Below are 20,899 nucleotides of genomic sequence, written 5' to 3' on the forward strand. Positions count from 1 at the left end.
CTCTTGTACTATAATAACATTATCTTGAATTAGTCTGCCGCTCACAAATGCACTTTGCGTTGGAGATATTATGTCTTCTAGTATACTCTTGAGTCTCATCACCATCACTTTTGCAATGATTTTATAAATAAAATTGCAACAGCTGATAGGCCTAAGTTGATTTAAGCATTCTGGATTTTTAGTTTTAGGAATGAGAACCACCACTGTTTCCCCAAATTCCTGAGGTAAACTCCCTTCATTAAAAAATTCTTTGACTGCACCATAAACTTCCTTGCTTATGATTTCCCAATGTTCTTGATAAAATAAGCCATTTAGTCCGTCCGGACCAGGTGCTTTTAGGCCTCCCATGCTGAAAACTGCATCTTTTACTTCCTTTTCTGTGACTTCTTGTAGCAGGTTCTGGTTCATCTCTTCTGTGACTTTCCTTGGAATTTTGTTGATGCAATCTTCCCAATTCAGCCTCTTTGTTGAAGAGAATAGATTTGAAAAATGATTTTCAATCAGAGACATGAGTTCCTTGTTCCCACATACCCACTGTCCTGCTGTGTTCTTAAGCTTCTCTATTTTGTTTTTGTTTCGCCTTTGAATGGTTGTTGCATGAAAGAAAGCAGTATTCTTGTCGCCCCATTGTAGCCATTTTAGCCTTGATCTTTGTCCCCAAAATTTCTCCTCTTGTCTCCATAAGAGCGTAATACTTTCCTTTAAGGCTTGTATCCTTTCTTGCTGATCCGCTGTGAACTCAGAATTCTGCAATCTGCTCAATTCTTCTTTCTTGCTCTGTATTTCTCTATCCGCTCTCTTAAAGGTGCTTCTACTCCATTTTTTTAATTCTTCCTTGCAATTTTTTATCCTCAATCCTACTCCAGCTCCTTCACTATCTGTCTCCCCCCCTCTGTTCCATCCCTTTTTAACAATTTCTTTGCACTCCTTGTGATCTGTCCAATATGCCTCAAATTTGAATGCTTTTTGAATTCTAATATTCTGCTCCAGCTTCAGCACCAATGGACAGTGGTCTGAACTCACAGCCGGTAAGGCTGAAAGGGAAGCATGTTGGTTTAAACTCCACCACTCCCAATTAGCCATGGCTCGATCTATTCTTTCTCTGGTTACAAACCCATTTCTTGGGTTACTAAACCAAGTAAACCTGCTGCCTTTTAAATCTAAGTCTATCAAAAAATTAGCATCCACAAAATTTCTAAATTCTCTCACATGTGCCTGAGGTTTTGGATGCATACCGATCTTCTCTTCTTGACTCAAAACATCATTAAAATCGCCTATGTACAGCTGCGCCTCCCCTACATTGGTAGTGGTGGCAGTGATATTTCTCCACTGTTTTCTTCTTTGCTTATAATTTGGGCAACCATACACAAAATTACCAATCCATCTGTTACCTTTTCTATCATCAACATAGGCTTTAATAAGATTATCATTCCAAAAGTAAACCTCAACATCATATTTTTCATTCCAAAACAAGGATAGACCACCGGACAAACCCCGGGGTTCTACACAAAACATGTTTTCAAAATGTAACCTTCTTTTGATTCTGCTAACATTTTTTTCTTTTGCCCTGGTCTCTATGAGGAATACTATGGCTGGCTTTATTTTTTTACATATATTTATAAGTTCCGAAACTGTCGCGGGAGCCGCCAGCCCGCGACAGTTCCAACTTACAATACTCATGGCTGAGTTGGGGGCATGTTAAGGCCCGCCTCCCCAGCCATTAAAATCTTCCCTATTTCCTCTTCGATCTGCATCACTTGCCCTTCCTGTTCCTCATATATTGCCTCTTTTCTGCACTTTTTCCTTCCTCGCAAGTGTAGACCAGCACTTTCTGCGTCCTCTTCTTCATTCTCAGCACCTTCAATCATCATTGGTATTTCATCATCCCTTCTTCTTTTTAATTTCAGACTCTTGTTAATGTGGCTAGCCAACTCTGTCTCCCAAGTTTCTGCTATAGATTCCGTTTGTTTTGCTACTTCATCTTTCTCATCCTCTTCATTTGCTAATTCCACGATGTATAGGTCTCCATCATCTGAGCTGTAAATTTGTTGTCCTGCCTGTAGATAATTACTAACTGTCTTTGCTTGTTCCCTATAATTCCACCATAAATGTCTTTGGTCAAGGTCATTCTCCCCCTGCACTCTTTTTCCTAATTCATTCTTTTCTTTCTTATCCTGTTTGTCTCCTTCCATGGCCCTCTTAAAAAATTCCACCTCTTTTCTTCTTATCCCTATCATTGTTGATATATTTTGTTCCCCTTTAGTTAGCCCAATTTCTGTTATGAAGTTAATGCCAATGGGCTTGGATGTACTGCTGGCCCAATATTTTCTTTCCTCTGGACTATTACTAGGCTTCTTTGATTCACTTGCTTCCCTTTCAGCATTCTCCATTTCTTTTATCTCTCTAACTTTATTTTGCTTGTGGGTTACTTGCATGGGCTCAACTCCTTTCTCTTTTAGTTTCAAATTATGGAAATGACCTTTTAAAGCTGACCCAGTCCCCTTCTCATAAATTACTTTCTCACCCTCCCCCTCTTCTAATGTTATTCCAACAATTCTTTTATCTTTTTTTGTTTCTTTCCCAACGTTCTGACCAGCACTATTTCCAAGATATTGTGTATCTTTTTTCCGGTTCATTTCTTCTATCTCCATCTGTTGTTGGAACCTTCTAGTTACCTGTAGGTCTGCTCCTGTGCCACCAGCTTCTACAGTATTTGCCTGCTCTTGGATAGGACTGCCTTCTCTTCCTCCTTCCGAATCCCACTCTCTATTCTGTGTGTTTTTTCCACGCGCCACCCATAAATTTGACTCTGAAATTTTAGTTCCGTTGCCGTCTTGCCTGATTCCAGCTTTTTCAGCCAATGAAGAAATCGACCGGAGTCCCAGAGCTGAAAGATCTGGCCCATATCTTGGTAAGTTTGAGTTATCAATAGCCATTGCCTTCTCCTCTTTGCAGCTTCTCTTATCATGACCTATCCTTCCACAATTATAGCAATAATCATATAACCTTTCATATTTGAATGAAGCCCAAGAATAGCTGCCATCATTTCTCTTGTACCAAAATCCTGTTTTCAATTGCTCCAACGCATTCACTTCTACTCTAACTCTCAAAAAGTTTCTAAGCAAATTTCCGTCAACGTAAGGATCTTCTGCTTCTAATAGTTTTCCCAGAGAAGTTCCTATCCTTTCAGCACTACTTTTATTCAACTTTTCCAAGGGCAAGGCATGAACTTGGACCCAGAAAGCGATGGAGTTATAACTTACCTCTTCAAATGAAAGCTCTGGCCTCCACCATTGCAAGCTAAGCATATGTCCGTCCACCCTCCATGGCCCTTCTCCATGAATTCTTATGGCATCTTCTTCATGCTTGAAGTTGAACAAATATGTGTTTGTGCCCATGCTTGAGATAATCAAACCCTGAGGCTCTCCCCACATTCTCTTGATTGATTTTTCCACAGTGACCCTGTTTACATTCTTCTCTGTCAAAATTCTTCCAACCAACTTCTTCCTGATCTGCTGTTCCTCGACAGCCTGGTCTCCATCAAGGTGAAGAACTTCTCCACCCAATGCTGCCATGAGTTTAAAATGTTAACTAGCTAAACTGAAAAACTAGACTCAGAAATTTGTGATTGTTTTGGTTGCTGATGTTATGATTTTCTCCTTCTTCCTTTAACAGAGCTCCACTACCGAAGATAAACAAGCTTCCTGTCGAAGTAGTTGCTCTAGCTATCTAGAGAAATCAGCTCTCCTTCCGAGAGAAAAAGCTATCACCGAATTAGTACTTTACACTTTTTGTTTGTGACTCCTTTTGTTTCTTTTGGGGTGGTTGAACCCCCCCGGGGCCCGCGATAAAAAAAAAGTGTTTTTATTTTAGATTTATTTTGCAAAATCATTTCCCTTTTCCTTGTGAAGTTACATCGAATTACAACTTTGCCACTGAGACCAAATGCCGTTGCTCACAGCTCACTTCGCAGTATTCACAAACTCACAATATTCCACTACTCTTCCAGACGCTCAATCTGAATCTCCACTGCTGATGAGCAAAACTTGCATCTCTGAATTCCGAATAAGAAATGGTAGTACTCACCCGTCTGAAATCCGCTTTACGTCTTCTTCCGCGTTCTTCCGTAGCCTACGCAACCTCTGCCTCTTCCACCTCCAACCTCTCACAGGTGAAGGGGAACCAAAGCGCCGTCGTTCATCTCCCGCAGCATTTGTACCGTCGGATCTTCCGTGTGAGAGATCAAACGCACCCGGTTGTTACGATTCTCGAGCAGTGGGTTCAGGATGGCCGAACTCTTAGCTACGATGAACTGCTATTCGTTATCAAGCAACTTAGGTCACGCAAAAGATATAAAAACGCCCTCGAGGTATCGTCATCATCATTAATAACTACTTAGTCGTTAATTAATTAATAAAAATATTATTTATTCGAACTTTAGGTTGAATCATGATCTAGCTGCAAAATGCGATTCAGATGTTGAAGATAGTGAGATACTATGTTTTTCTGGGTTGAGTTTTGTGATATTTGTGAAAATGAACCGTGTTTGCAGGTATCATTTTGGATGTCTGAGAAAGGATACTCTGAACCTGGATCTGCAGATTTTAGTTTAAGACTGGACTTGATTGCAAAGGCTAAGGGAATAGAAGAAGCTGAATCCTATTTTGATAGCATTCCGAAATACTTAAGGGCTGCAGAATGTTACAGCTCTCTTCTTAATTGCTATGCTCAAGTTAGGGATGTGGATAAAGCTGAAAGGATCATGCTGCAGATGAAACATTTGGGTTTCGCAAGGTCTACTTTGGCAAGAAATTCTTTGCTTAACCTCTACTATCAAACACAAGACTATGACAAAGTGGAAAATTTGTTGCTTGAAATGAAGGAAGAGGGTATTAAATTCGATAGATTTACATTTTCCACCTTGATTAATACATATGCGGCCAAATCTGATATAGAAGGAATCGACAAACTTCTTGCACAATTAGAAGATGATCCATCGTATTCCCAACATGCAGATTGGTGGAGTGTTTATGCTGTGGCAGCCAATTGTTATGGCAAACTCGGGCTTCATGATAAAGCTTTTAACGCTTTAAAGAAATCAGAGGAGCGTCTGAGTTCTACATTATGGAAAGAGGCCTTTCCTTACCTTGTGACTCAATATGCAACAATAGGGAAGAAAGAAGAAGTGATGAGGTTGTGGAAGATTTATAAGATGGATGGGAAGTTACTCAAAAGAGACTATTATTCAACTGTAATAAGTTCATTTCTCAAGTTGGATGACATTGAACTTGCTAAGAGTATCTTTGAGGAGTGGGAATCTAGAAACCGGTATTTCAGAAATTTCTTTATTCCGAACATGATGATAGCAGCTTACAGCAGAAAGGGCAATATGGAGGAAGCTGAAGCCATTGTTAATAGGACAATCATGAAGGGCGGAAAGCCAAATTTATGGACTTGGTCACGGCTCTTGCTCGGATATATTCCACAAAGAAATTTTCCGATGTCTGTTCGATGTATGAAAGAGGCAGTTTCTATCTATGAAGTGGGGTGTAAGTGGAAGCCACTACCGGAATCCTTAGCTGCCATTTTTCAGTACTTGAAATTTAACGGAGATATGGAGGAGGCAGAGGATTTGATAAGGCTACTCAGCAGCAAGAATATTATCTCCCTTGATGTTCATAACAAGCTGACGAGTTGGATTAAGGATGTGGAATCAAATGTGCCTGCAATTGATGTGCTGGGAAGCGATTCACATAAACAAACTGGTGAAATTTCAGAGCCAGAGGACGATTGGAACAACCTGACTTCTGCTTTAGCCATCAATAAAATGTTAAGGGATGACTGTCAATTAGGCAAATCATGAATTAGGGTTTACATTTGGTGTACACATCTTTTCGACAATGAAGTTTAGGACCAATTAATGTAGGTGAATGGTTCACCAAAAAGGCTGATTCTGAGTTGGTATGTTTTATATATCACTCTGTTAAATTTTCTAAGATGCTTCGTTTCAAAATTGATAGAAGAAGTAAAAGGATGGGACATCAGTATTAAGTAATAACTTATGGTTGAGTAAATTTGGGTTTGAAATATTTGATGGTTGATTCATGGTAATAGTTTAGTCACCAAAATAGAAAACAATATGTTACCAAATAAAATTGTAATATTTTTAAGTAATTTTTTAAAAATATATTTTAAAAAATATAAATAATTTTATATTTAAATATTTTATGTAAAAAAATTTTTTAATTTAATAATTATGTTTAAATATAATAAAATAAAAAAATTTTATTTATTATGTTAAAAATATTTTTTAAAATAAAAAACTTTTAAAAAATGTAAGTTATATTTCAAAAAAAATATTTTTTTATTTTTTTAATATTTTTATTTTTATTATTAAAAATTTACTAAATACACCAATTTTTTTTAACAATTTAATAACTTTCGAACAGCATATAATTAGTCTTGTTACATCACGGAATTTTTTAAATTAATTTTAATATAAAAGTTGGAATGGTGTAATACTTCTGTATTAGTTTGAATCACTTGGCTTTTTTATATAAATAAATAACAAAAAGGTATTATTTTCCAAAATATGCATGAAGGAAAATACTTCTCAAGATGCGCAGAGCCATTTCAGGTGTGGCGCATGACTCCAATTCAGGATTGATAGCCACGAATTGAAACTGGCAGTGGCAGGTTGAAAAGCTGCGACTCCAATTCGTTACTGGCGTGCACGAAATAGCTCAATTTACCACTGGCGCACACGAGTTAGGCCACATCAAGGGCAGCGGCAGCGAATTGGGCCACATCAGGAGCAGCAATTCAGCAAATATAGAATTACACATAGCAGAAGCTACACCTATATATAAGCTTCTAAGTTCTAATAATAATGCAGCTTACCAATACCAATCAAACATAAACATAACACCATTGATAACATACTATTTTGAATAACATATATATCTCGTTTATACGTAAAATATACACGTTTTGTATTTACCTGTTTATACTGAAAACGAGATACATGCACAATTATCTCATTTACAGTGTAAATGAAATAAGAGAAATATTTATTTCGGTAAATATTTTTTAAATTATTTATTTCAATAATTATTATAATTAATTTATTTATTAAAAATTTAAAATAAAAAATCCTATTAAAGAGTGTTTTTAACTTTTATTTTAGATTTATTTTCCAAAATCATTCACCTTTTCCTTGTGAAGTTACATCGAATTACAACTTTGCCACTGTGACCAAATGCTGTTGCTCACAGCTCATCGCACTTCGCACTTCGCACTTCGCAGTATTCAGTATTCAGTATTCAGTATTCACAATATTCCGCTACTCTTCCAAACGCTCACTCTGCAACTCCATTGATGAACAACAAAACTTGCATCTTGCATCTCTGAATTCCGAATAAGAAATGGTAGTACTTACTCGTCTGAAATCCGCTTTACGTCTTCTTCCTCGTTCTTCCGTGACCTACGGAACCTCTGCCTCTTCCACCTCCAACCTCTCACCGGCGAAGAGGAATCAAATCGCCGCCGTTTACGTCCCGCAGGATTTGTATCGTCGGATCTTCACTGTGACCGATCCAACTCTCCCGGTTGTTACGATTCTCGAGCAGTGGGTTCAGGATGGCCGAACTCTTAGCTACGATAAACTGCTATTCCTTATCAAGCAACTTAGGTCACGCAAAAGATATAAAAACGCCCTCGAGGTATCGTCATCATCATTAATTACTAATTAGTCGTTAATTAATTCATAAAAATATTATTTATTCGAACTTTAGGTTGAATCATGATCTAACTGCACAATGCGATTCAAATGTTAAAGATACTATGTTTTTCTGTGTTGATTTTTGGGATCTCTGTGCAAATGAACCGTGTTTGCAGGTATCATTTTGGATGTCTGAGAAAGGATACTCTGAACCTAGTTCTGCTGATTTTAGTTTAAGACTGGACTTGATTGCAAAGGCTAAGGGAATAGAAGAAGCTGAATCCTATTTTGATAGCATTCCGAAATACTCAAGAGCTGCAGAATGTTACAGCTCTCTTCTTAATTGCTATGCTCAAGTTAGGGATGTGGATAAAGCTGAAAGGATCATGCTGCAGATGAAACATTTGGGTTTTGCAAGGTCTACTTTGGCAAGAAATTCTTTGCTTAACCTCTACTATCAAACACAAAACTATGACAAAGTGGAAAATTTGTTGCTTGAAATGAAAGAAGAGGATATTAAATTCGATAGATTTACATTAGCAACCTTGATTAATACATATGCGGCCAAATCTGATATAGAAGGAATCGACAAACTTCTTGCACAGTTAGAAGATGATCCATCATATTCCCGACATGTAGATTGGTGGAGTGTTTATGCTGTGGCAGCCAATTGGTATGGCAAACTCGGGCTTCATGATAAAGCTTTTAACGCTTTAAAGAAATCAGAGAAGCGCCTGAGTTATACAATCTGGAATGAGGCCTTTCCTTACCTTATGACTCAATATGCAGCAATAGGGAAGAAAGAAGAAGTGATGAGGTTGTGGAATATTTACATGATGGATGGGAAATTACTCAAAAGAGACTATTATTCAGCTGTAATAAGTTCATTTCTCAAGTTGGATGACATTGAACTTGCTGAGAGTATCTTTGAGGAGTGGGAATCTAGAAACCGGTATTTCATAAATTTCTTTATTCCAAACAAGATGATAGCAGCTTACAGCAGAAAGGGCAATATGGAGGAAGCTGAAGCCATTGTTAATAGGACAATCATGAAGGGAGGAAAGCCAAATTCATGGACTTGGTCATGGCTCTTGCTTGGATATATTCCACAAAGAAATTTTCCGAGGGCTGTTCATTGTATGAAAGAGGCAGTTTCTATCTGTGAAGTGGGGTGTAAGTGGAGGCCATTACCAGAATCCTTAGCTGCCATTTTTCAGTACTTGAAATTTAATGGAGATATGGAGGAGGCAGAGGATTTGATAAGGTTACTCAGTAGCAAGAATGTTATCTCCCTTGATGTTCATAACAAGCTGATGAGTTGGATTAAGGATGTGGAGTCAAATGTGCCTGCAATTGCTGTGCTGGGAGGCGATTCACATAAACAAACAGGTGAAATTTCAAAGCCAGAGGAAGATAGGAACAGCCCTGACTTCTGCCTTAGCCATCAATAAAATGTTAAGGGGTGACTGTCAATTAGGCAAATCATGTATTAGGGTTTACATTTGGTGTACACATCTTTTCAACAATGAAGTTTAGGACCAATTGGTGTAGGTGAATGGATTCCTTACTCCCACTTTTATGTGGGAGTATCATTAACCCACTTAAAAGTATTTACAAATTGAATCCCGTTTTTTTATTTTTGAAAATATTCATAATTAAATATTGACCCTCAATTTATTTGTATTAGGCATTTCTTCTCCTTTTCCTTTTGATTCCAGATTCAAAGAAGGGATAGGAAAATCTAGCAGATTCTCTTTCCATCACCGTCGTCGTTCTTTCTTTCGCTACCTCCTCGGTTACTCATTCTCTCCTACACCGTGCTTGCTCTACTAGGGTTTTTGCCCCTCTTTCACTCACTGTTGCTTGCTCTATGTTCCTCTTCATCCGCGGTCTCGCTCTTTCTCTGATCCTCGCCACCGGAACACGGTTCCGCAGCCGCACCGCAACACTCGGGTCCACCACTTCACTGATTTTTGTCGCCCCTCTGTCCCTGTTCTTCACCAGCGACTCTGATCTTTGTCCTTCTTCCTTCACCTCTGCCTTTGCGACCTACTCCTTTAAGGTTCCATTTTATTTTTATTTGACTTATTTCTTTTTCTATGAAAATTTTAAGGAAAAAACATAAAATCACTCCGTTCTTAAATGTGCCATTTATCTTAAATGCATGAAATTTTCAATAAAATAAAACTTCAGTAGATAAATAAGTTACCCCTAGATTAGGAAGGTAGATGACTGTAAGACATTTACTTAGTTCTGTTGAATAGTTGGAGCTTAAGAAAATAAAACAACTACTTCATTTCAATGGCAGATTAAGGGTGGACAAGAAAATGCATTGCCTTAACTGAGCATTGCAATTGGCAACAAACACAATGAATTTTTCTTCAAAAATTTCAACTGTTAGATAGAGATACATTCTTTAACTTCAATGATGGTAGTAATCTTTAAATGTTTATCATTGATTTTATGCAACCTTGCCATGGGTTAGGATAATGCTTCTGGTTGTCTTTTATTCTGGATGTGTGAAGACATTGGCCAATCTTTGTTCTTCATTCTTGGCTTTTTCCTGCAATGCTTTATAGATAGATAATGTTATGTTTATTTTTTTGTTGAGGTTTATTAATATTTATTAAAAATATTTGCTGCATACACATTTGGTTGATTTTATCGTTTTCAGGCAGATTAGAACTCCTTTCTCAAGACAAACTAATGCTTAGCCAGTGGCTATTAACTTATTATGACTAATGGCACAGTTTAGAAGATAATATTTCACCCTTTTTATGATTTGGATGCTTGTCTCAAAACGAATTCGATGTTATTTATCACTTATTTCTATAAATGTTGATGTTATTGTTCTTCCAGGCTGCCAACCATCCTTAAGTTACTTTTATTTCAATATCAATAACTTCCATTCTCATAACTTGATGTTTTAATTTATGCATAATTATGCAGGTGGGAAGTTTTCAAACAACAAATGAAAGACATGCTTCATCACAGTGATCAAAAGGGCATCGAGTTGAAAAAGCCTGGTGCTTCTCTTTATACGTTTCCCATGCCAGATTGCATGTGTAAACAGGAAGAAGCAAGAAGTAGAAATTGTAGCTCTAGGAAATGTACAATGTTTTGAGTATAAATATATGACATTTAGGAACACGATCAATACCTGTAATTTATTTTTGTATCATTCAGTTCAATTTTCTTTTTTCTTTTTAAATATGGTAGAATTATTTTAAGTAAAGTATATAAAAAGGCCACGAATTAAGTGTTAATTGTTCTTTTCATTTAAGCTCAACAAATGGCACTTAAGTGTACATTAAATAATTGAAAACCTACACAGACACGTTTCTGAATGCTGATTGCATCATGAATCATTCTTGGATCCCTGCTGACTGCTGAGTTTAGCATGGCAATTTAATCGTGTGAAGGCTATATTGAAGGCTTATAATTTTGGTTCTTGATTTAATTGATATTTGCATGAGTTGTCTAAATGACTACTTCCAATAATGGCATTCTGAGTCTTGATCTTATACATTGAATTGAATTTCGTGGTAAAAGTTTGTGGAGTGGCAGCATGATAATATTTTCAGGTTGCACTATATATTGTTACAGCTACAATTACAACTATATAGTGCTCTGTTTCATTGCACCAATTCTAGGCTCTACTTATTTGTTTGGGCTAATTAGAAGCAACAAATTCCTGTTTTGTTTCCAATTCCATTAACTACAAAACTCAAATTATTTGCATATATTTGTGTAGTTATGGTTTATTAATGTGCTTAGTAATGTGGCTAGTTATATTTTCTATTGATTTGGTTTGACTGTCTAATGATAGTAGTTTAATAGTATGAAATTGTACAAGTAAATGGTTTAGTGGTATACAATATAGGAGTAGGGTGGAAGCAGAGTATGACGATATTTAAGAATGATGAATACTTTTTTTAGATATTTTTACTATTTTCTTTGAAAGTCAAATTACTAAGTTATTTTTCGTTAGTTTATACACTAACTTATCCTTTTTTTCTACATGTTACAATTCTAAATTATTAATTTCCTTTACTTTGTCAGTTAATATAAGTTATTAGTGACCTATACATTATCGTAACTAATTATTGCTAGATATGATAGATACAATATAACTTAATCAAAAGAATGAGCAGTAGCAAAGTTCAAACATATCCTGAATTTATAAAATATAATTTATCTATTTTAAGTTATATAATACAATATAACTTAATACAAATAATCATATAAAGCTACAAAGTACAACATCAATCATAAAATAAAGTCTCACAATTATTACACCAGGATATTACTCCAATTTTTGAGAACCAGTTGCACATTCCCCTTCTACTTCAATACTTAGAGCATTTCGACTACTTCCAATTTTAGGCAACCAACATAGTAAAAGTCATTCTATGCCGGTCAGCTTCAAGTTCATAAAGCAATTATGAATAAACTTATTTTTCAAGACCATTTTACTTGAAATACTCTAGAGCTTTATATTTAGAATACAATTATCTGTTGTTAATAATAACTCTTGCTTTCATCTTGCACTTGTAAAGATGCAAAATTTCTTTCCTGCAAACAAAAGAACAAACAAAGGGGGTAAGATGAATGCCAATGCAGTGAAGTAATATTTAGCTCATTCACTAGCTAATAACAAAACTTACTTGAGAGTTTTATAAGGTTTAGATGAAAGGTCCATGTCAAACCAACACAGCTTCCCTTCTTTGCTCCCAACAATTAAATTATCACCTATTAACAGAGCATACAGACAAGTAGTTATGAAGAAATAATTTCATTTTTATGAAAAACTAATTGATTATGCGACATCTGCATAACAACAATAATCACACCTCCTAGATCCTTAGGAAATGTTATTGTTTGGGATAGAATTAGGCGTTTAGTGTCTATCTGGTGCAAAGCATATTAATGACTTTTCAGAGGACTTTCCCTCTTAGACATTATGAGATTGGGAAGCTACAGTTCACTGATTTCTATGGTTTTCCTTTTTATTTTATTTTTATGGCTTAGGAAGGATATCTTTTCCTTGACTCCTGTGTACTGTTTGTTCTATTAACTAATGAAATTCTCTCTTTTGTTATCAATAAATAAAAATAAACAATCATACCTCCAGGATGAACTGCAATAGATGAGGCTTCACGGAGCCCAGTATCTAGCTTCTTTATGAGCTTAATCTTCAATAAATCATACACACGAACACTCTGCTTTGTACAAATAAAGAAAATGGAACGAGATGGACGGAAAGTTGATCTAACAGCAAGTCCATGTAATTTGAATGGAAGTTTTTGTGTAAGCTTCTTCGATAAGTGGTGTATCAGAACTGCTTGATTCACATAAAAAACAAGTCAAGGAATAAAAAAAGCAGCCAAGCCTGATTTAAATATTTAATTCCTAGTTACTTTTAATCCAGTTAAGAATTTAAGATATGCTAATTATCTAACACTTTATTGAACAAGAACCAGCATAATACAGTTAGTCTTACATAAGATCCATCAATCAGATAATTACATAAAACACAGTCATAAATACCAGCAAATAAAACACTAAATAGGTGGAACTACATGACTAATTATTACCAAGCCTAGCTGGTTCTATTCATGATCATTAGCTGAAAAGTCAGACAGACATGCAACAGAAAAATACAGAAACTAAGCATGACAAAGTGAAAATCAAGTCATCATCGTAACAAACTATTTTAACACATATTAAGCTAACAAGACATGGTTTTCTCAAAGAGGATAACTCCACTGAGATACTGAAGAGCTCCAGGAGTGAAGAGGAGCTCCCTAAGAGCTCGCCTGTTAGTTTCAACTTTCTCAACATTGATGCTGGATAGACACTTGCCAATTGTTCCAGTTGACTCATCATCAGCAAGAATACACTTTCTGGGGGGTGCCAAATTATGCAGCATTGTTAAGAAAAAATTAAACATATGATATGGTTTTGTTGTATTTGATGCAAAGTTCTGATTCAATCAAAAACAAAGGGAAGGGAAAATTGCACTTCCTATTCAAATTGTGTTGGTTTGGTTAAATCAAAGGGACAAGTCTCTTTTTTTTTTCCAGAAAAAGTTTTCCAAGTCAAGTCAGATCTGAAATCTTCACACAATCAGACACCAATTAATAATCACAAATTTGGAAAGAAAAATTCATTGTTGCAAATAAGGTCTAGGGTAAGAGTGTTATCTACTTATCTCGAAGTTGAGGAATTTGTTGATATTGGTTGCAGGATAAAAGACAGAGTGAACCTTACTTCATAATATGTGTGATTGAAAGTATTCACTGGGAAGTGTTTTGCAGGTCTAATCTTTGTTAAAAAGGACTAATGAATTGCATTCACAGGGTGTCATTTCTCAATGTTCAATTGAAATTTTGTTCAACGATAGAAGAATGGTATATCTCTTCTTAATTGCTATGTCCATGCTAGGGATGTGGATAGAGCAGAAAGCATCATGGAGAAGATGAGAGCTTTGGGTTTTGCAAGGTCGATTTTGTCAAGAAATGGTTTGCTTAATCTCTACCATCAAACACAGAACTATGACAAATTGGAAAATTTTGTATGTGAAATGCAAGAGGGTATTAATTTCAATAGCTATAGATTTGGTACTCTGATTAGTGCTTACACTGCCACTTCTAAAGTGGAGGGAATTGACAAGCTTCTCGCACAGTTAGAACATAATCGGATTCAGTACTGGCATTTAGATTGTACTGTTTATGCTATTGCAGCCAATTGTTATACGAAACAAGGACTCTTTGATAAAGCTTTTAGGGATTTGGCAATATATGATTGATGAATATGTAGGATAGATGAAATGATACTAAAAATGTGTCAAGTTAAACTCTTTTTCTCCTGTGAAGTGTGATGATTATATTGATGATGCTGCAGTTAGTAACTGTTGTAAATTTCAGATTTTCAAAGTAAAGATTAGAGATACTATGAAGGACTTTCCTGAACTTTTTTTTTAGTTTCCCCTTTGTAATTGTTTTTTCAGCATATTTTAGTTAATGGTGTTTTGGACTTTTGGGATGAAATTTGCTTGGTTGTTGTAGCCTAGATATCGCCATGTAAAGAAGATTGACCTAGAATTTGCGCGAGACATTGACAACTCGCATCTCATCCTTATTAAGCAAAAGGTAACAGATTCTTTTTCATCTAAAGTGAATACTATGTCTATCTGTTATGCTTGCTAAGTTGATATTTTCAGTTCTGAAATCACTATCAGTTACTTCTTTTCATTTTAAAAGAAAGAAGATAACCTTAATTAACAATATTTGCACAACTACCTTACGATGTAAATTATGTTCTGACTTTCATTCTAACCAAAGTTTTCAAGCATTTCTAGTGCTTTGAATCTCTTCAATGCTTGGAGTCTTTAAATCTCAATGGCTGCCAAAAAATCTCAGATACAGGAATTGAAGCAATAACCAGTTGCTGCCCTCAGCTGAAAAACTTTTCCATCTACTGGAATGTGAGGTGATTTAATATTTTCTTATGATGTTTAAATTAACTGTTTATATCCTTACTTTTGAACTCAAAGTTGAATCCAAGGTAAAACACTGAACAATCATATTCTCAGGGTGACAGATACAGGACTGAAACAAAACAGTTCAGAACTGCAAATACATAGTTGATTTGAACATAAGTGGCTGTAAGGTACGTGATCCTTTGGATTAGTTTTACAACTTGATTTCTAAAGTGTTTTATCATTAATGTGAATATGAAAATAAAATTGTTACATAAACAAAAAGTATTGCATAGAATGAGTATCTAGTTAATCCATTCCTTCACTTGAAGCTTATAACTCAGATGAACAACATAGTTCCGTGTTGCAAATGACTATACAAACCAATTTAAGTAAACAAGTCTTAAAACATCTAGCATATGGGAATTTGAAGGTCACTAAATGGAGTCAGCAAATCTATTATTTAAATGAATGACAGTGAGTTATTTGGAACTATGATTTCAGCCTCTTTGTTGTGACAGATGAAGAGTTGAAGCTTATTGTCTAAGTGCAGTTTTGTAATTACAGTTATGTGTTGAACTAAACTGAGGTGTTGAGAATTTGTAATCATGTCTTCAACAATTGTTTCTGAACAAGTTACCTGGATCTAATAATTGCAGAATATATCAGACCATGGCTTACAATGTGTTGCTGAGAATTATCCAGAACTAGTGTCACTGAATCTGACTAGGTATTTGCATTGATTTATAACAGCTTCTGTATCATCAAACACATTATGCGATTATAAAGAACAATTTTCATATTATGAAAATTTGTAGATGTCTTTCAAAACGTTTATGCATAGTTTGAAAATGTTTGTTGGCATGTTAGATGCCCGTGTTTGTTTGTAACTCCTGTTCCTTGTAAGATGCAAACATTTTGGCTCAAAATACATTTCATAATAATATATCAAGCAGCTGTACGCTTAGATGATTAAAATTAACATTGGAGTAAATTATAATTTTATACCTCTATGATGGTACTTTATATCTCATGATTTGGTTCATAGGTGAATCAAGATAACAGATGATGGGTTGAAGCAATTATTGCACAAATGCCTATCTCTTCAGAGTTTGAATCTCTATGCATTGTCTAGGTTGGCATTGTAACTCTTTTTAAAGTTAATGTTATCTTGACCTTGAATTGGATTAATTCACATCATTACTCTGATTTAGTTTCACAGATGAAGCTTACAAGAAAATATGCCTTCTGGAGCATCTCAAGTTTTTGGATCTCTGTGGTGCACAGGTAAAATCTTCAGATTACTGAGATTTCTAGGCAGAAACATATCAAATATTGACCTCTGATAAAAAAAACTTTGGCTTGTAGAATCTTTCAGATGAAGGACTTTCCTATATTTCTAAGTCCAAGAACCTTGCATCTCTGAATTTGACATGGTAAATGAAGCATCAACTGTAATATATGCAACTTTCTAATATATAAAAGTAATCGAGCTAGCTTTCATTTTGATTGCTAGGTGTGTCCGAGTGACTGATAAAGGAGTTATATCCATTGCACAAAACTGTACCTCTCTTGAATTTCTAAGGTATATCAACTTGAGAACTTTGTTGAACTTGTGTATATGGTATTGGTGGTGCAATGTCTAAAGTAATGCAGTGACATATGCACACGCTTGTTGCTTACATATATAGATATATGTCCTTGCTACAACAATGTAAATTGAGCCTCTTTATATTTATTTTTTACCTTAAAAAACTCTTATCTTGCTAATGTGTTGAAAGGAAATGTTTGCAGCTTGTTTGGATTAACTGGTGTGACTGATAAATGCCTGGAGGAACTCTCAAAGTCCTGTTCTGACAAAATTACAACTCTTGATGTGAATGGATGTATAGGAATCAAGGTAAATTTGTGCTTGGAAGTAGCTCCATATATACAAATTACAAGTATTAGTTGGACCCCTTTTTCTAACAGTTTACCTCTTTGCAGAGACGGAGCCGCGAAGAATTGCTTCGGTTGTTTCCTAACTTGAAATGCTTTAAGGTGCATAGTTGATAGTTGATGTGCCCTTTATGGTATTCCACCAAATGAAAATTTTTATTCTGTTTAAAACATTTTACAAGCATATAACTGAAAAAGTTGTTTATCTCATTCCAAGCAATTCTTTCAGCATTTTCTGTGTTGCTTTTTTCTTTTAACCAATTTATAGCAAAACAAGTGAGTCTCTGTATTTTGACTTCAAATAGTGTACTTGATTTTTTTTTTGAAGATATCTGGATTGTGTTAAGGTTCACCTTGATTTAGTTGGTCTAAATTGAGTTGCAAATCAATACTTAATGTTTGATAATAAAGAGGATCATTTTCCCTAGCTTGCTAGCTAAAAATCTTCCAACGTGCATGTATCTAACATCATGATGCTATTTCCTTATTTTTCTTATTTTCTAGTATATTATTTCCCTAAACATAATTCAATATTTCACATGTAGTAAGAGGATTTTTCTAGGGCACTAAAAGAAGTTATTCCTTTCTTGATTGCACATGTGAGGATTTTTGTCATTATTCAACTAGGTAAAAGCATTTCCACTGCAGAGTAAATGCTGAGTCTACAATTTTGGCTATGAGGAACTTGAATTAGTCACAAAAACAGGGGGTTAAAATAGGTTTATAACTTATAAGTACTTTGTTGATATTCAACGGTTCTATGAAGATGTTTTCGTACTCAAAGTGGCTTATTTGCCAAAATATAAAATTGATCCATAATCACATATTGACTGAATTCAGAATTAGAGGTATTAACAAATGCGATCAATAATTCTCTGTTTTTGTATGTTGGTTTACATAAAGCAATCTATTTACGTGTTGCGGTACCAAATTAAAGATTTGAAATTTTACCCTATTTAAATGCTATGTACGAAATGTCGCCAAGAATATTAATCATTTTTGTTTAGCTACTAATTGTGTGGACTGTGGAAGTAATAATGTTCAGATAGGGAATCTAACGAATACTAAGAATGTTTTTAGATTTATTTTCCAAAATCATTCACCTCTTTCTTGTGAAGTTACATCGAATTACAACTTTGCCACTGAGACCAAATGCTGTTGCTCACAGCTCACTCCGCAGTATTCGCAAACAATATTTCACTACTATTCCAAACGCTCACACTGCAACTCCATTGCTGAAGAACAAAACTTGCATCTTGCAACCCTTCTTCGTCTCTCTCTCTGAATTCCGAACAAGAAATGATAGTACTCAGCCGTCTGAAATCCGCTTTACGTCTTCTTCCTCGTTCTTCCGTGACCTACACAACCTCTGCCCCTTCCACCTCCAACCTCTCAACGGCGAAGGAGAACCAAAGCGCCGTCGTTCCTCTCCCGCAGCATTTGTACCGTCGGATCTTCCATGTGAGAGATCAAACTCACCCGGTTGTTACGATTCTCGAGCAGTGGGTTCTGGATGGCCAAACTCTTAGCTACGATAAACTGCTATTCGTTATCAAGCAACTTAGGTCACGCAAAAGATATAAAGACGCCCTCGAGGTATCTTCATCATGGATAATTACTGATTAGTCGTTAATTAATTAATAAAAAGATTATTTATTCGAACTTTAGGTTGAATCATGATCGAGCTGCACAATGCGATTCAAATGTCAAAGATAATATGTTTTTCTGGGTTGAGTTTTGGGATCTTTGTTAAAATGAACCGTGTTTTCAGGTATCATTTTGGATGTCCGAGAAAGGATACTCTGAACCTAGATCTGGAGATTTTAGTATAAGACTGGACTTGATTGCAAAGGTTAAGGGAATAGAAGAAGCTGAATCCTATTTTGATAGCATTCCGACAGACTTAAGAGCTGCAGAATGTTACAGCTCTCTTCTTAATTGCTATGCTCAAGTTAGAGATGTGGATAAAGCTGAAAGGATCATGCTGCAGATGAAACATTTGGGTTTCGCAAGGTCTACTATGGCAAGAAATCCTTTGCTTAACCTCTACTATCAAAGACAAAACTATGACAAAGTGGAAAATTTGTTGCTTGAAATGAAAGAAGAGGGTATTAAATTCGATAGATATACATTTGCCACCTTGATTAATACATATGCGGCCAAATCTGATATTGAGGGAATCAACAAACATCTTGCACAATTAGAAGATGATCCATCGTATTCCCAACATGCAGATTGGTGGAGTGTTTATGCTGTCGCAGCCAATTGTTATGGCAAACTTGGGATTCATGATAAAGCTTTTAACGCTTTAAAGAAATCTGAGGAGCGCGCGAGTTCTACAATCTGGAAAGAGGCCTTTCCTTACCTTATGACTCAATATGCAACAATAGGGAAGAAAGAAGAAGTGATGAGGTTGTGGAATATTTACAAGATGGATGGGAAGTTACTCAAAAGTGACTATTATTCAGCTGTAATAAATTCATTTCTCAAGTTGGATGACATCGAACTTGCTAAGATTATCTTTGACGAGTGGGAATCTAGAAACCGGTATTTAAAAAATTTCTTTATTCCGAACTTGATGATAGCAGCTTACAGCAGAAAGGGCAATATGGAGGAAGCTGAAGCCATTGTTAATAGGACAATCATGAAGGGAGGAAAGCCAAATCTATGGACTTGGTCATGGCTCTTGTTTGGATATATTTCACAAAGAAATTTTGCGAGGGCTGCTCGATGTATGAAAGAGGCAGTTTCTATCTGTGAAGGGTGTAAGTGGAGGCCACTACCGGAATCCTTAGCTGCCATTTTTCAGTACTTGAAATTTAATGGAGATATAGAGGAGGCAGAGGATTTGATAAGGTTACTCAGTAACAAGAATTTTATCTCCCTTGATGTTCATAACAAGCTGATGAGTTGGATTAAGGATCTGGAGTCAAATGTGCCTGCAATTGATGTGCTGGGAGGCGATTCACATAAACAAACAGGTGAAATTTCAGAGCCAGAGGAAGATAGGAACAGCCCTGACTTCTGCCTTAGCCATCAATAAAATGTTAAGAGATGACTCTCAATTAGTCAAATCATGAATTAGGGTTTACATTTGGTGTACACATCTTTTGAACAATGAAGTTTAAGGACCAACATTTGGTTTACATTTATGATCTATGTATCCATGTTAGATTTTCTAAGATGTTTCAGTTCAAATTTAATTTGATAGAAAGAAAGTAAATGGATGGGAAATCTGTATTATGTAATAACTTTTGGTTGAGGAAATTTGAGTTTGAAATATAAGATGGTTGATTCATGGTAAATTGGTAGTTTAGTCACCAAAAAAGAAAAGAATATGTTAATAGTGTGCACAAAAAAAATGGTAATGTATATTAGAGTTTGTTTGAGTGTTATTAGATTATTAAAAAAATTATATTGTTTTATTTAAATATAATTAATAAATAAAAAATGTTTTTATATAAAATATTTAAAGATTAAATTATTTTTATCTTTTTTAAAATATTTTAAAAAATTTAAAAAATCATTTCAAACATAGTTATCAAATCCGGCTCGACTTGGCCGGTTCGACCGAAAATCCGGTCACCCGATCACCTAGCCAGGTCGAGCCACTCGTTGAACTGGTTGTGCAACAGACCTGGTCGAACCCGGTTTGAACTGACGGGTTTTCGTGAAACCCGGTGACCCGTCCGGTTAATTTAACCCGGTCCGGGTCATTTTTCTTTTCTTCCTATTATCTGAAACGGCGTCGTTTCATA

General features: G+C 35.6%; 3 protein-coding genes, 1 long non-coding RNA gene and 1 pseudogene across 5 annotated transcripts; 4 read left to right on the forward strand and 1 right to left on the reverse strand.

The window, feature by feature from the left end:
• Positions 1–3,933: 3,933 nt before the first annotated feature.
• Positions 3,934–5,996, forward strand: LOC112728595 (pentatricopeptide repeat-containing protein At2g20710, mitochondrial). The gene is made up of 2 exons (XM_025778795.3): positions 3,934–4,369; positions 4,553–5,996. The coding sequence occupies exons 1-2, from the start codon at positions 4,073–4,075 to the stop codon at positions 5,861–5,863; spliced, it is 1,608 nt and encodes a 535-aa protein (XP_025634580.1). The 5' UTR covers positions 3,934–4,072; the 3' UTR covers positions 5,864–5,996.
• A 1,283-nt stretch (positions 5,997–7,279) lies between these two features.
• On the forward strand, positions 7,280–10,986 carry LOC112728596 (pentatricopeptide repeat-containing protein At2g20710, mitochondrial). Of its 2 annotated transcripts, XR_003812792.2 has the most exons (4): positions 7,280–7,721; positions 7,897–9,109; positions 9,408–9,782; positions 10,670–10,986. XR_003812792.2 is itself a non-coding variant. In XM_025778797.3 (3 exons), the coding sequence occupies exons 1-3, from the start codon at positions 7,425–7,427 to the stop codon at positions 10,693–10,695; spliced, it is 1,536 nt and encodes a 511-aa protein (XP_025634582.1). In that variant the 5' UTR covers positions 7,281–7,424; the 3' UTR covers positions 10,696–10,986. The 2 variants fall into 2 exon arrangements, 1 of the variants encoding a protein (XP_025634582.1); XM_025778797.3 differs by lacking the exon at positions 9,408–9,782 and having other exon boundaries at positions 7,281–7,721.
• A 985-nt stretch (positions 10,987–11,971) lies between these two features.
• On the reverse strand, positions 11,972–14,629 carry LOC112729460 (uncharacterized). The gene is made up of 3 exons (XR_003166548.3): positions 12,849–14,629; positions 12,388–12,472; positions 11,972–12,295 (listed from the first exon to the last, which is right to left on the reverse strand). It is a non-coding gene; the product is annotated as an uncharacterized lncRNA (long non-coding RNA).
• A 116-nt stretch (positions 14,630–14,745) lies between these two features.
• On the forward strand, positions 14,746–17,499 carry LOC112730667 (F-box protein At3g58530-like; annotated as a pseudogene).
• Positions 17,500–18,255: 756 nt separating this feature from the next.
• LOC112728597 (pentatricopeptide repeat-containing protein At2g20710, mitochondrial) lies at positions 18,256–20,446 on the forward strand. The gene is made up of 2 exons (XM_025778798.3): positions 18,256–18,737; positions 18,913–20,446. Exons 1-2 carry the CDS (start codon positions 18,441–18,443, stop codon positions 20,182–20,184), a joined length of 1,569 nt encoding a protein of 522 aa, XP_025634583.1. The 5' UTR covers positions 18,256–18,440; the 3' UTR covers positions 20,185–20,446.
• Positions 20,447–20,899: the final 453 nt, after the last annotated feature.

Source organism: Arachis hypogaea, chromosome 12, assembly GCF_003086295.3.
Source record: "Arachis hypogaea cultivar Tifrunner chromosome 12, arahy.Tifrunner.gnm2.J5K5, whole genome shotgun sequence".
In the NCBI taxonomy this organism is placed as follows: Eukaryota; Viridiplantae; Streptophyta; class Magnoliopsida; order Fabales; family Fabaceae; genus Arachis; species Arachis hypogaea.

Excerpts from the sequence above, each read along its gene's own strand:
- LOC112728597 (XM_025778798.3), top strand. The coding sequence starts at position 18,441 with ATGATAGTACTCAGCCGTCTGAAATCCGCTTTACGTCTTCTTCCTCGT. Across the intron at positions 18,738-18,912 it reads GATATAAAGACGCCCTCGAG|GTATCATTTTGGATGTCCGA; the intron begins GTATCTTCATCA and ends CCGTGTTTTCAG.
- LOC112728596 (XM_025778797.3), top strand. The coding sequence starts at position 7,425 with ATGGTAGTACTTACTCGTCTGAAATCCGCTTTACGTCTTCTTCCTCGT. Across the intron at positions 7,722-7,896 it reads GATATAAAAACGCCCTCGAG|GTATCATTTTGGATGTCTGA; the intron begins GTATCGTCATCA and ends CCGTGTTTGCAG. Across the intron at positions 9,110-10,669 it reads CGATTCACATAAACAAACAG|GTGGGAAGTTTTCAAACAAC; the intron begins GTGAAATTTCAA and ends ATAATTATGCAG.
- LOC112728595 (XM_025778795.3), top strand. The coding sequence starts at position 4,073 with ATGGTAGTACTCACCCGTCTGAAATCCGCTTTACGTCTTCTTCCGCGT. Across the intron at positions 4,370-4,552 it reads GATATAAAAACGCCCTCGAG|GTATCATTTTGGATGTCTGA; the intron begins GTATCGTCATCA and ends CCGTGTTTGCAG.